Source organism: Capra hircus, chromosome 7 (assembly GCF_001704415.2).
Source record: "Capra hircus breed San Clemente chromosome 7, ASM170441v1, whole genome shotgun sequence".
NCBI classification, from domain to species: domain Eukaryota; kingdom Metazoa; phylum Chordata; class Mammalia; order Artiodactyla; family Bovidae; genus Capra; species Capra hircus.
The window spans coordinates 95328788-95341346 of NC_030814.1; the positions used below are offsets into that span (position 1 = coordinate 95328788).

The 12559-nt window shown below is 55.2% G+C and overlaps 1 protein-coding gene across 9 annotated transcripts in view; it reads left to right on the forward strand.

The window, feature by feature from the left end:
* Positions 1–12559, forward strand: part of SMARCA4 (SWI/SNF related, matrix associated, actin dependent regulator of chromatin, subfamily a, member 4) — an 89787-nt gene that overhangs the window by 44716 nt on the left and 32512 nt on the right. For all 9 annotated transcript variants that reach the window (XM_018051090.1, XM_018051092.1, XM_018051093.1 and 6 more), the window contains exons 17-23: positions 3344–3410; positions 4490–4600; positions 6586–6828; positions 8196–8309; positions 8878–8985; positions 10206–10292; positions 11296–11342. In XM_018051090.1, coding sequence (XP_017906579.1) covers positions 3344–3410; positions 4490–4600; positions 6586–6828; positions 8196–8309; positions 8878–8985; positions 10206–10292; positions 11296–11342 — 777 coding nt within the window. The remainder of the gene's footprint in view (positions 1–3343; positions 3411–4489; positions 4601–6585; positions 6829–8195; positions 8310–8877; positions 8986–10205; positions 10293–11295; positions 11343–12559) is intronic.

The following is a 12559-nucleotide window of genomic DNA, read 5'->3' on the forward strand; positions in this document are numbered from 1 at the left end:
GGGGACACACCCGGCGCACGGCTGCCTGCTTCTGGGTTCAAGGCACAGGGTAGAGGAAGGGCAGGTTCTGGGGTGCCTGCCCATATGATCCCTGTTGGGGCAACTCTCATAGGCTGTCCTTGGTGTCCTCTTGAAGTCCTTCAACCAGCAGGTTCCACTCCAGGTTGTCACGGGAGTCAGATAACCCCCCGCTAAAAGCGTGGAGTTTTGGTGTTTGTTCAGGTGCTGTTTCCGCTTCCTGCTAGGGCTCTGAGCTCTACCGGTTGCATCCCAGCCCAGTCCGGGCACCACAGATGCTCAGCTGTGGTGTCTGGTACCTGAATGGCATCCTGTGGAAGCGCTCACTCGCAGTCTCTTGGTGGTACCAGCCTCTTCCTCCCCACAGACATGCTTCTGGGGCCGAGATTCCTTAGCCACTCCGGGGCTGCCTCTTCCTAGCTCTGCGTATGACACATGATGGTTCTTCTGCCTGCAGGGTTTTTCCAGAAGTCCTGGGACTGGCTGTCCTTGACCTGGTTCCAGTCACATGTTAGGCGGCAGTCCAGCTGCGGGCCCAGGGGATGGTCTACTCTGATGTGGCCAGGCCTGAGTGAGTGCACTCAGGCCTGGCTCAGAAGGGGAAGCCCTTGCCTTCGGCCCAGTGTGCAGTAGGGGCCACGTCAGCTGTCGAGGCGGGTGATGGGAAACCATGTCCTCATCCCCCAGCCCGTGGGAACATACTTTCCTGCCTGGAAGACGGCCAGGCCTCCAGACGCCATGCACCCATGGCTGAGGGGCCTCAGGAGCCTCCACAGTTTGTTGGGAGAAGTTGATTTCCCCCTTTGCTTTCTCTTGCTCATGGTGGTGTAAATCTTGTCAGTGCCCGTGGCCCTCACCTGTGTACTGTCCATAGCCCTCCAAGGGCCCCTGTCCCCTCCCTTCTGTTTAGGTGGGACTTCATCTCCACCAGAATAGCTCTGTGTCTAGCGTGCTATGCTACAGACTGGGTTTGTCTTTTCTTGGCTGCACCTTGCTGTTTTCAGGGTCATAGATGAGAAAGTGGATAGTCATAGAGCTTCTCAGTACCCTCAGCGATGAGAGCATGGAGTCCTAACCACTGGACGGCCAGGGAGGTCCCATGGTTTGTCTCTTTTTTGACATATGTTTCTTTAAACTTTATTTTGTATGGGAGTATAGCCGATTAGCAATGTTGTGACGGTTTCAGGTAGACAGCAAAGGCGCTGAGCACATGACAAGCTGTTCAGCATCTCTAATAGCTAGAGAAATGCACGTCAAAACTACAATGAGATACCAGTTGTTAATTTTCATTTTGAAAATTTTTTAAGACTTACAAACAACTGCAAAAGCAGCTTAAAAAGTTCCTGCACACCTTCTACCTGGCCTCCCAGAGCTCACATCACCTTAGGACAGTTTTAACACCAGGCTAGTAACAGCACGGTGATAAATCATCACTAACTGTTAGTGGCTCCGGAGACACGGTTCATATGTGTCAGTTGCCCCACTGACCTTTTTCTGGTCCAGGGTCCCTCCCCTGCCTTTTGTTGTCGTGTGTTGTGATGTCTCTGTGACAGCTGCCCAGCTCAGCTTTGTTCTTCTTGACCTTCGTGAGCCTGAATCCCGGGCACCATCCCTCCTTAGACAGGGCTCATGTGATGTGTCCTTCTTTCTGGAATTCTGGCAAGAACCTCCAGGAGGGGCTCTTGTGCCCTTCCTGAGGCTTCACATCAGAGGCCTCAAGTCCAGGGCTCCACAACAGGAGAGCATCACTTTGGTCTGTCCTTTTATCTTTTGGCCGGATGGTGCAGCATGAGGGATCTTAGTTCCCCGACCAAGGCTCGAACCCTTGCCCCCTGCAGTGGAAGCATGGAGTCATAACCGCTGGACCACCAGGGAAGTCCCCGGTTTGTTGTCCTTTTGTGGTGCCTGCTGGTTTTCCCATGCAAATGTAAGAGTTTTCCTTTGTGATTTGTAAGTATCCCATGGGAAGATACTGAGAAACTCTGTGACTATCCCATTTCTCATCATACTCTTCTCTGTAATTTCAACATCTATCAGAAACTCTCGCCTGAAATGATGATCCCCTGGAAAGTGCCCAGGCAAGGTTTTCTCTTTCCAGTGTTCCTTCCGCAGTCTTGGAATCCACTGCAAGGGAAAGCTGTCTCTTCTCCCCCGTGTAATAGTTTAATGGTTTAGTTCTTCATAGCAGCGTAGGCTCATGGACCGTATCATTAAGGATTTTGCTGAAGAAAGAAAGTGAAAGTAAAGTCGCTCAGTCATGTCCATCTCTTTGCGACCCCATGGACTGCAGCCTACCAGGCTCCTCTGTCCATGGGATTTTCCAGGAAAGACTACTATGTCCTTTCAGCACGTCCCCGCTGTTGCCTTGTGATGGTTTGCTTACTGTCGAATAGCGTCAGCTTTATAGAAAAGTTGGAAAGATGGTACCCAGAGCTCCTGGTACCTTCCTCTGGTTCCCCCTGTGGCTGATCACATCTTTTTTGCTTGTGTGTTTGTTTTTGGCCTCCCCGTGGGATCTAGTTCCCTGACTGGCCATTGAACCCGTGCCCTTCTGCACTGGAAGCGCAGTCTTAATAAGTGTACCACTGAGGAAGTGGCTGTGGTTGATCACATCTTACGTGACCCTGTTACGTTAGTCACAAGTGAGGAATCCCCACTGGCCTGTTATATATATAGTGAAAGTGTAACTGAACACATTACTTTACGTAAACTTTATGAAGATTTTACTAGTCTCGCCCTGACTTCTGTTTTCAGTCTCAGGAGCCCATGTAGCATTTACCCTTCACATCTCCTCAGGACTCTTCTGGTCTGTGACTGTCCCTCAGACTTTGCATAACTTCAGTGACCTTGATGATTTTGCGGAGATTGGTCAGGTGTTTTATAGGAGGTACTTCAACCTGGGTCTGTTTGGTGATTTTCTCATCCTTAGATGGGATGATGGGTTTCGGGAACAAAGATCAGAAGTGAAGCCCGCCTCTGAACTCATCATGGGGGCAGTTGGTGTCAACGTGACGCTTCACGCTGGTGGTTGACCTTGATTACCTGACTGGGGTAGTGTGTGTGGCAGGCATCTCCACTGTGAAGTACTGTTTCTTCCCCTTTCCATACTGTATTCTGGGAAAAGATACTCAATTTAGCCCACACATAATAGGTGGGCAGTTAAGTGCTACCTCTTTAAAGGGGAAATCATTATGCAAATTATTGGAAGTTTACCCTGCCAGGATCACGGCCACATCAGCCTTCGCATCCTCACGGACGTCAGTGTGGACAGCGAGAGGCTGACGCCAGAACTAGTACCTGACTGCCCCTTCTGTGTTTCCCCCAGAACCCTCTCCAACTGGGCCTACGAGTTTGACAAGTGGGCCCCCTCCGTGGTGAAGGTGTCCTACAAGGTACGTTGCCACCTGAGGAGGTGGGCGTGGGTGGGGGTGGGTATGGGATACGTGTGGTGAAGAGGGATGTCGACCTGCATTAATGACAGGACTCACGTGTGCATGCCTTCTTAGGTCGTCCACGTGGGGACTTGGGTCATTTCATTTCGAGGAGGGATGCTTTTGCTAAGTTCTGGACTCAGTGTGGACTGTGCTGGTGTGAGTGCACTCGCCTGATGCTTGTTACACCTACTGAGCTCTGGACCTTCCACATAGGCAGACTCAGTGAGTGTCACACAGCTGTTGCTGTGTGATGGGCTGCTCACTGTCCTCACCATCTCTAGACCAGTTCACCTGTGCACGGGGGCTGATAGTGCCTCCTGTCCTTGTGCGGGGGCGTGGGGTGCCTCACGCAGCCACTCGCTGGCAGAGCTCAGTCATGCCCTTGGCCGCAGGGCTCCCGGGTCTAGGCTCACCACTCTGCCGCGGAGCTCTCAGCCCTGTGACGGGAAGAAGCGGGTCCTGGCAGAGACGACAGAATGTGCGGGGAGAAATTGGTGCATTTGAGAAACTAAATGTTGTCCTGCTGCCAAGAGCTTTTGGGAACGAAGCAACTTATACTCTAGTTTAAAAAAAAATTTTTTTAAGGAAAAAGAGCTTCTGGGAACGAGTGCACCTCAGTCTGTCAGGAGCAGTGAGCTTGAAACAGGGAACCAGACAGATTTGCTAACCAGGGAGAAGCCGGAGCTGCCCTTAGGGAATGGTCACCGTGGACTGCACCTGTGTGGGAGACACAGTGGCCTGAGTGGGGACCCAGGAGGAGGCAGGCACGGGAAGCGGAACTGGTTGCCCACCAGGAGTGGGGCAGGTGGAGGTGCAGGCTGCAAGCCACCCAGGGCCTGCACACCTCTCTGCTCCCTGCATGAGGCCCTCTGCGTGGACGGTGGAGTCAGGGAGGGGGAGCAGTCGGGGTGGAGTCGAGGGAGGGCCAGCCGCTTGAGGGCCAAGTTGGGGAGGGCCAGCAGCCTTTGCCAGTTCTCGGCCTTACCAGGGCCTTAGGACTTGGGGGCTGAGGCATGTGCGTCTTCTCTCCCTCACAGGGCTCCCCAGCAGCCAGACGTGCTTTCGTCCCCCAGCTCCGCAGCGGCAAGTTCAACGTCTTGCTGACGACATATGAGTACATCATTAAGGACAAGCACATCCTTGCAAAGGTAGCGTGTTCGCCTGTAAAACAAGGCAGCTCGGCCCATCACGTGCTGTCCGGGCACCTGTGATCCTGCCCAGGCTGGTCATGCATGGGTCACGCTTCTCATCTTCTTAGACCCCCCCACAAGTCATTGCTCAGTGATCCCCTGCATATGCGTCAGGACAGCTGCTCTGTGGGTATGAAAGGCCTCAGTCAAGGTGGCTTGGGGTTTGCTTCTCTGACTGTGCGTTCCCAGGCTTGCCCTGGGTCACTTCCAGAGACTGGCACCCTCTACACAGCACGTGGACCAGCTTCTCTCGGGTTCCTGCCCAAAGAGCCTGGTCATCTGCGATGCCTCCCAGCCTTCCTGTCCGGCCTGCTGTGTCCCTCACAGGGCCGTGTTGAGCCCCTCCCCCATCTCCACCTGTCTCTAGAGGCCTCGGACCTGCCTCCCTGGTGGCTGTGTCTTCCCACCTCAGCCTACAGGAAAGCAGCCTTCGAAGCAGGTGGGGTCCGGCCTTCAGGGCCGCGTGCTCTGAGGTCCTGTGTGTCCCATCGGCCTTGAGCCACTGAGCTGGTGTGTTTAGTGGGTGCCGTGCGGCTGGGCAGCCTCTTGGCTGACTCGGTTGTGAAGGTGGCTCTAGTTGGGCCACCAGTGAGTGACTAAGAATATACTATGACCCAGCTGTAAGTCAGGCACAGTCCTTTGCCTCCAGAAACCTCTTTCCCTGGGGTGGGGAGGGGTTGAGCTACCGCATCTGGCCTCGCTGACCACATAGTGGAGGAAGTCCAGGGCTAGAGCGCTTTACACATTAACCCCCACCTGTGGGGCGGGTTCATACTGACGACATTCGGTGCTTGATATGCATCTCTGAGCTACAGGTAAGGAAACTGAGACCCAGGGAGCTGGCATCCAGCCTGCTTATCCTAGGGCTCGTGCTGTGGGTCACCCTTCTGACCCAGGACAGACCCAGGCCCGTCCCAGACACGAGAACAGGGCTCTGAATATCCTGTGCGTCTGACAGTGGCTTTAATCAGTGTAAACCCCGCACCATGGGGGTTACTTGTGGGAAAGGGCTGCTACCCCCGCCCTAGTCAGTCCTGCCTTTTTCCTCTGGACACCTGATGTGCAGGGCCTCAGCTGGGCCGTGCTGGGTCCCTGGGAGCTAGATGCCAAGGCCCAAGTGGCTCTGAAGGGCATCACAGTCGCATGTAAACGGGTTTATACCCGCAGTCCCTGCCTAACCAACCTAACTCCCAGTTAGACTTGGCGTCTAGCCCGTGTCCATTGGCCAGCGACCACTGCTAGGCTCTGCGGTACAGGCGGCGCCCCCACAGCAGTCTGCTCCCAGCTGTGACTCCCTGCCTCCGAGCCACCACCTGCTGACTGGAAACGTTTGGTCGCTCAGTCGTGTCCGACCCCCATGGACTGTAGCCCGCCAGGCTCCTCTGTCCATGGGATGTCCCAGGCAAGAACACTGGAGTGGGTTGCCAATTCCTTCTCCAGGGGATCTTCCCAACCCAGGGATCGAACCTGTGTCTGCTGCATTACAGGCAGATTCTTTACCATCTGAGCCACCAGGGAAGCCAGATTGAAACATACCTGTTACCAAACCATGTCCCCTCTCGACCCTACCCCAAGGACCTATGATCATCAGGCTGTGTATTATTTAGGATTTTTTTTTCTCTATGCCAGATACTTGGCTTATGTAATTTTCCTGGAAAACCAAAGTTCTCCTCTGGACTTAGCTCTGTTCACCAGCTCTGTTTACCTGACAGCAGCTCCCAGCCATCTCCCTATCCACCTGTCTGCCCTCCCACGTGCCACGGAGCTGCAGTTTGCGTCTGCCCCTCGGGGCGCTGGCCCTTCCTCTGATGCTATCATGCTCACGTTCCCCACCCTGCTGGGTGGTGCTGCCCGGAGCCTTCATGCCTGATGGCAGTGAGCTGCTCACCCAGGGGACAGCCCCACCGCCTGTCCTCTCCTGACCACCCGCTCTCGGCCCGCAGATCCGCTGGAAGTACATGATCGTGGACGAAGGCCACCGCATGAAGAACCACCACTGCAAGCTGACGCAGGTCCTCAATACGCACTACGTGGCGCCCCGCCGCCTGCTGCTGACGGGCACACCGCTGCAGAACAAGCTGCCCGAGCTCTGGGCACTGCTCAACTTCCTGCTGCCCACCATCTTCAAGAGTTGTAGCACCTTCGAGCAGTGGTTCAACGCGCCCTTCGCCATGACCGGGGAGAAGGTGGGCAAGCTGCCGGCCATGTGGTGGAAGGGGGCGGGGCGGGGAGCCGTGGTCTTCGGCCACAAGCAGCTCCAAGGACTGTCCGAGCTGACGGTCCTGGCCCAGCTGGCTTCCCCAGGTGGTTGTGGACGGAGTGCCTACCGCAACCGGCCTGGCCACATACATGGCAACCCTGCCACCAGAGAAGGGCAGAGAAATCTCAGGGGATCCTTGGGGCTTCCCTGACCCTGTGCCCCAGGCACAGAGCAGGGACATGGCACAGTAGGGCCTGAGGTGTGAAGGTGCAGCTGGAGGGCTTGAGGGGAGTTAAATTCTCACCCTGAGGGCAATGGGCACCTCTGGTCGTTTCAGTGAAGAGAGTGGTCAGATCCTGCCCCTTTTATTTTTAAAGAAAATAAAAAGCTATGGGCTGTGGCTTGTATCTCTCACATCTGTCTGGCTGTGGGTGGAATTGGTAGTCTGCCTGTGGGCCAGCTGTTTTCTGTTGAAGGAGGTTGGCGGCCTGAGCCTTGTACTGAGGAGGTGGGCTCAACCGCAGGGTGGACGAAGAGCCCCCTTGCGCGGCAGACAATGCCTAGCCCACTGGTCCCTAGTTAGGAGATTCTCCTCAGGTCTGGGACAGTTGGGACCACCATGCTTTTATGGGGGGACCTCTGCATCGTCCCTGGGGTCCCCCCTCCTTGGCACTGGCTGAGGCAGAAGCCCTCCTCGAGGAGAAACTGAGGCCCTTTCAAGGGTCTCATAATTAAAACAAACCGCCAGTTTTCAGACTTCTAGGATTCCCACCCAAAGAGCAAGGGAACAAATGCCATGGTTTCACCTATTTTCAAGCTGAGTAAAAGCTTGACTAAAGGTTCCTAAAGAAAAAAATTCAAACGTCATCTTATTCACTTAAAAATTGTTTTAATTCAGATTTTGATCAGAGTAGCAGGTCCACAGGAGAGCAGCCTTTCTATCCGTCTCCCATGGAGGCTGAAATGAGAGGGTATTGGGGCTCCCAGTAGAGCACCCCCAGTTTACACCATGCGCTCTGTCCATGTTACCCCCACAGTGCTGGCCAGGCTCCCTTTGGACATGTTCTCGGGATCCAGACACGTGAGTTTGTGTCACTCTTGGGGAGGCCGCTCAGCGTGCTGCCGTGTTTCTCGGTGCCCTGGGGGCTTCGCCTCCGTGTCCCAGGACTTCCATGGAAGGTCTCAGGTCCCTGCAGTTTTCCACAGGAAGAGGGTGCCCCGCTGAGCTCTCATAAAGCATAGAGCCGCCTGGAAAGGGGGCGCCAAGTGCAGGGTGGCACCAGGTGGCCCTGCCCACGCATCGCTGCTCCCCTGGAGGTAACACTTGGCTTGCATGTCTCGTTGGGGTGCCAGGTGGACCTGAACGAGGAGGAAACCATCCTCATCATCCGCCGTCTCCACAAAGTGCTGCGGCCCTTCCTGCTCCGGCGGCTCAAGAAGGAGGTGGAGGCTCAGTTGCCTGAAAAGGTGCTGTGTTTACTTTGAGTGGAGGGAGCTCTAATGCAGTATTCAGCATTGTGTGGGGGTCACCCCAAGGGGGCGGTCCCGGTTGGGCAGCTCTCTAGAGTCCCCCAGCCTGGCCCTATCTTGCTCAGCATTCAGGAGTCAGTCTCGCCTGGGGATGGCTGCTCACCTGCACAGGTCTCTGAAAGTGCAAGGCAGGTGTGCTAGGGGCCAGCTGAGTCCCACCTGCTGGCCTGTAGCGGCCCCTCCCCTCTCCCCTGAGGGGGCTTTGGGTCCGCACCAGTCACCCTTCATGTCGCTCTTGCTCTTTGTTCCTGGGCCGGCTGAGGGGAGGCCTTTGAAAGAGAGCTGTGTTGCCCCTCTGGCCCAGGAAGCCCCCACATTTCTAGCCCCATGCATATACTGCAGCACGGCTTCCCTCATGCCCTGGGTGTGGGGGCTCTTCACCATCACCCTCGTGTGCGGTGATCAGAGGCCAGGGCTCAGGATGCCCGAGAGGCTGGGAGGTCAGAGTCGGGCCCAGGCTGGACCCTGGGGCCTGGGCTCGGCTGACGGCGGCGTGTGCCCGCAGGTGGAGTACGTCATCAAGTGCGACATGTCAGCCCTGCAGCGCGTGCTCTATCGGCACATGCAGGCCAAGGGGGTGCTGCTGACCGACGGCTCTGAGAAGGACAAGAAGGTGGGCCCGGGCCCCTGTCCCACCTGGGTGTCCATGGTGGGCGGGCGAGTGGGCGGCCTGGGAGCAGCTGGGTGCGTGGGAACCAGCAGGCTTTCTTCTCCTGGGAGGTGATTTTTGTGACCAAGGCCCCGTCTGGTTGTGATCCTGAGGGCGTTGACCGGCCCTGGTTTAGATCATAGCTGAAGTGGTTCGGTCCGGTCCATAAGGCTAAGGGAGCAGGGCCTGAGGGCCTCTTTTCAGGGGGGCCTGAGCCTCCCAGTCAGCAGTCTAGGGTCCTCTGTTCATGAAGTGCTGGCTCCTGTGGGTGCATCTGTTAGCAGTGAGGATCCAGCACGGACCATAGCGGTTAGAACATTCAGGCGCATCCCATCTTCCCGACAAGCCACAGCCACTGGCCCCCTCCTTATGTGAACTTGGGGTGATGTTCATGTATAATGGAGAGGAGTGGGGGCCAGGTGGGCTGCTACCTCCTGGGCCTCTCTGAGGCCCCGGGCCTCCCCTAACAGCCCTCTTCTCACCGGGACTGAAATCATCCTTTCAGGTCCCTCATCTCTATGCCTCAAGCCTGGCCCGGCCTCCCCATTTCCTCCCCCACATGTTTGGTTTGGGCTCTTCACCTGGGCTATTGTGACAGCCCATTTCCCGGTTTACTTTTCTGCCCACGCACCCACCCCTGCATCCTTCCTTCATCCCGAAGCCAGAGGTCTTCCTCAGCCGTCACGGCCCATCTGGCTGCAGGCCCCGGGGACTGTCCCAGTGCCTGCACAGCTGGCCTTATGAATCACAGAGTGTTTGTGATCCGGCCTCAGCACTTTGCCAGTCCCTTCCGTCTTGCTGGCCTGGCCCCTCCTCACTCTCCACCCTCCAGGGTGCCCAGGGGTCTCTGCTTCCCCCAGCGCTGACTTCGTGCTGGCTTCTGAGCCCCAGGAGGAGCCAGCTCCACAAGCCCTGCCTCCCACTACGTCCTCCTTCCACACCCACCCACACCCCACCCTAGACAAGACCAATTTGGGAGCTTCTTACGGCTCAGCTGGTCAAGAATCCGCCTGCAATGCGGGAGACCTGGGTTTGATCCCTGGGTTGGGAAGATCCTCTGGAGAAGGGAAAGGCTACCCACTCCAATATTCTGGCCTAGAGAATTCCATGGACTGTATGGTTCTTGGGGTCACAAAGAGTCGGACACCACAGAGCGACTCTCCCTTTCACTTGTGCCTCCTCAGGGCAAAGGTGGTACCAAGACCCTGATGAACACCATCATGCAGCTGAGGAAGATCTGCAACCACCCCTACATGTTCCAGCACATCGAGGTGAGGCCCAGGTGGGGGCCTCAGCCCACGCGAGGCCCTGCTTCCCCGGCAGAGCTGGGGCGCTTCTCTCTGCAGCTTTAAAGAGGAAGAGTTTGTAACTAGACGATGCGCGTACATTTGCCTTCTTACTGAGATTCTCTCTGCAAGTCCTTATTGTGGAGAATCCAAGCAGTGCAGGAAAATAGGAGAGGGACTCTCTTGGTGGCTCAATGGTTAAGACTCTGTGCTTCCACTCCGGGGGCATGGGGTTGATTCTTGGTCAGGGTACTAAGATCCTGCATGCCCTGTGGTGGCCAGAAAGAGCACATAAATTTTTTTATAAAGGAAAGAGAAAAGAAGTATGTGAGAGAAATGAAAGTCCCACCTCGGATGACCACGAAGCCTTCCAGGCTGTTCTCTGGAATTGCTTCCCACCCAGGGTGGGAGTGGTCATATCGCCCCTGCTGGTTGGCTACTAGCCTTTCGCACTCAGCAGTGTATGGGGCCATCCCAAGTCAGCGTGTGGAGAGCAGTGTCCTTCTTCATGACAGCTCCAGCCATGACCTTTCTGGGCCCAAGAACACTTGAGAATCTGGATTCTTGCTTCTGAAAAGCACACACAACGACCTCCCTGATGGTCCAGTGGATAAGGCTCCATGCTTTCACTGCAGGGGGTGCAGGTTCAAACCCTGGTCCGGGAACTAAGATCCCACGTGCCACATGTTGCGACCAAAAAAATCAAATAAATTTAAATGAAAAGCACATATATGTCTGCACATTCTGGCATAAAGTTTCAGGGTCATCGCAGATCCCCTGACAATTCCGTCTCGGTGCTCCAATGATGATGTCAGGTGCCTTGTGCGCACCTTCGGTGGTTAAGACCCTATGGGAAGGCATGTCGGTGGGGTAGCAAAGCTGTCGTCAGCACTTCTGTGTGGTCTTAAGCTGCTGTGGGTGGGCTCGGAGGCATGGGGCTGGGAAACCTGTTCCTGCCCTCACTGACCCACATCTCGTTCCATTACAGGAGTCCTTTTCCGAGCACTTGGGGTTTACTGGCGGCATCGTCCAAGGGTGAGACTCTCCCTCACTTAACGGGGTGGATGGATGGTCCGCTGTGTTTCTCTCTGCGGCTGACTTGTTTCTGTTGTCATAGTTGTCTGCTTTCGAAGGCAGTATATTTCTGGTAAAAAACTTAAATAACATAGATGAGCCCAAAGAAGAGAATAAAAATTCTGCACTTTGAGGGACTTACATGGTGGTTCAGTGGTGAAGACTGTGCTCCAAATACGGAGGGCCTGTGTTCGATCGCTGTTCAGGAAGCTACATTGCACCTGCTACAATTAAAGATCCTGCATGCTGCAGCTAAGACTCGGTGCTGCTGCTGCTGCTGCTGCTAAGTCTCTTCAGTTGTGTCCGACTCTGTGTGACCCCTTAGACGGCAGCCCACCAGGCTCCCCCCTCCCTGGGATTCTCCAGACAAGAACACTGGAGTGGGTTGCCGTTTCCTTCTCCAATGCATGAAAGTGAAAAGTGAAAGTGAAGTCGCTTAGTCATGCCCAACTCTTCTCGACCCCATGGAGTGCAGCCCACCAGGCTCCTCCGTCCATGGGATTTTCCAGGCAAGAGTACTGGAGTGGGTTGCCATTGCCTTCTCTGAGATTCAGTGCAGCCAAATTAAAAAAAAAAAATCTGCAATTTGAGAGTTGACCAGACATGGCTTCCAGGTCCCACTCTTCCACTTCTGGGCTTTGTGACCTGTGACAGCTTCCCTCAATACTCTTGAGCCTAAACTCTGCCCACCAGGAGAGAGACACTTTTTATACAATGTGCCACCCAGCTTGCTATGGAGGTGTTTTCCCCAGTATTGTTTGTAAAGTGCAGCCCCAGCATGGTTCGGCCTTAGCATCGGGCTCGGATGTAGCCTCAAGGTTTCACTCTTAAAACATTCTCAGCGCAAAAGCCACCATCACTTCTCTGGGATAGTAAACTATTTCTTAGAGCAGGAACCCTGAATGAAAGAGCAAAGGTCCTTTTGCTGTGTCGTTTTTTTGTATCAAATTACATAATGGGGTCCCACAGACCTGGCCTTGAGTCCGCAGCCATGTCACACTGCCCCCAGCCTCAGTTTCCATACCTGTAAACGGAGAATGAATGACCAAAGCCATGTGGCCCTTCTTCTCACTCTTACGAAGATCCTAGTTGCTACGTAATTCCAGTCACCCTTGACCCGGGGGGCTTCCCTGGTGGCTCAGATGGTAAAGAATCTGCCTGCAATGCAGGAGACTGGG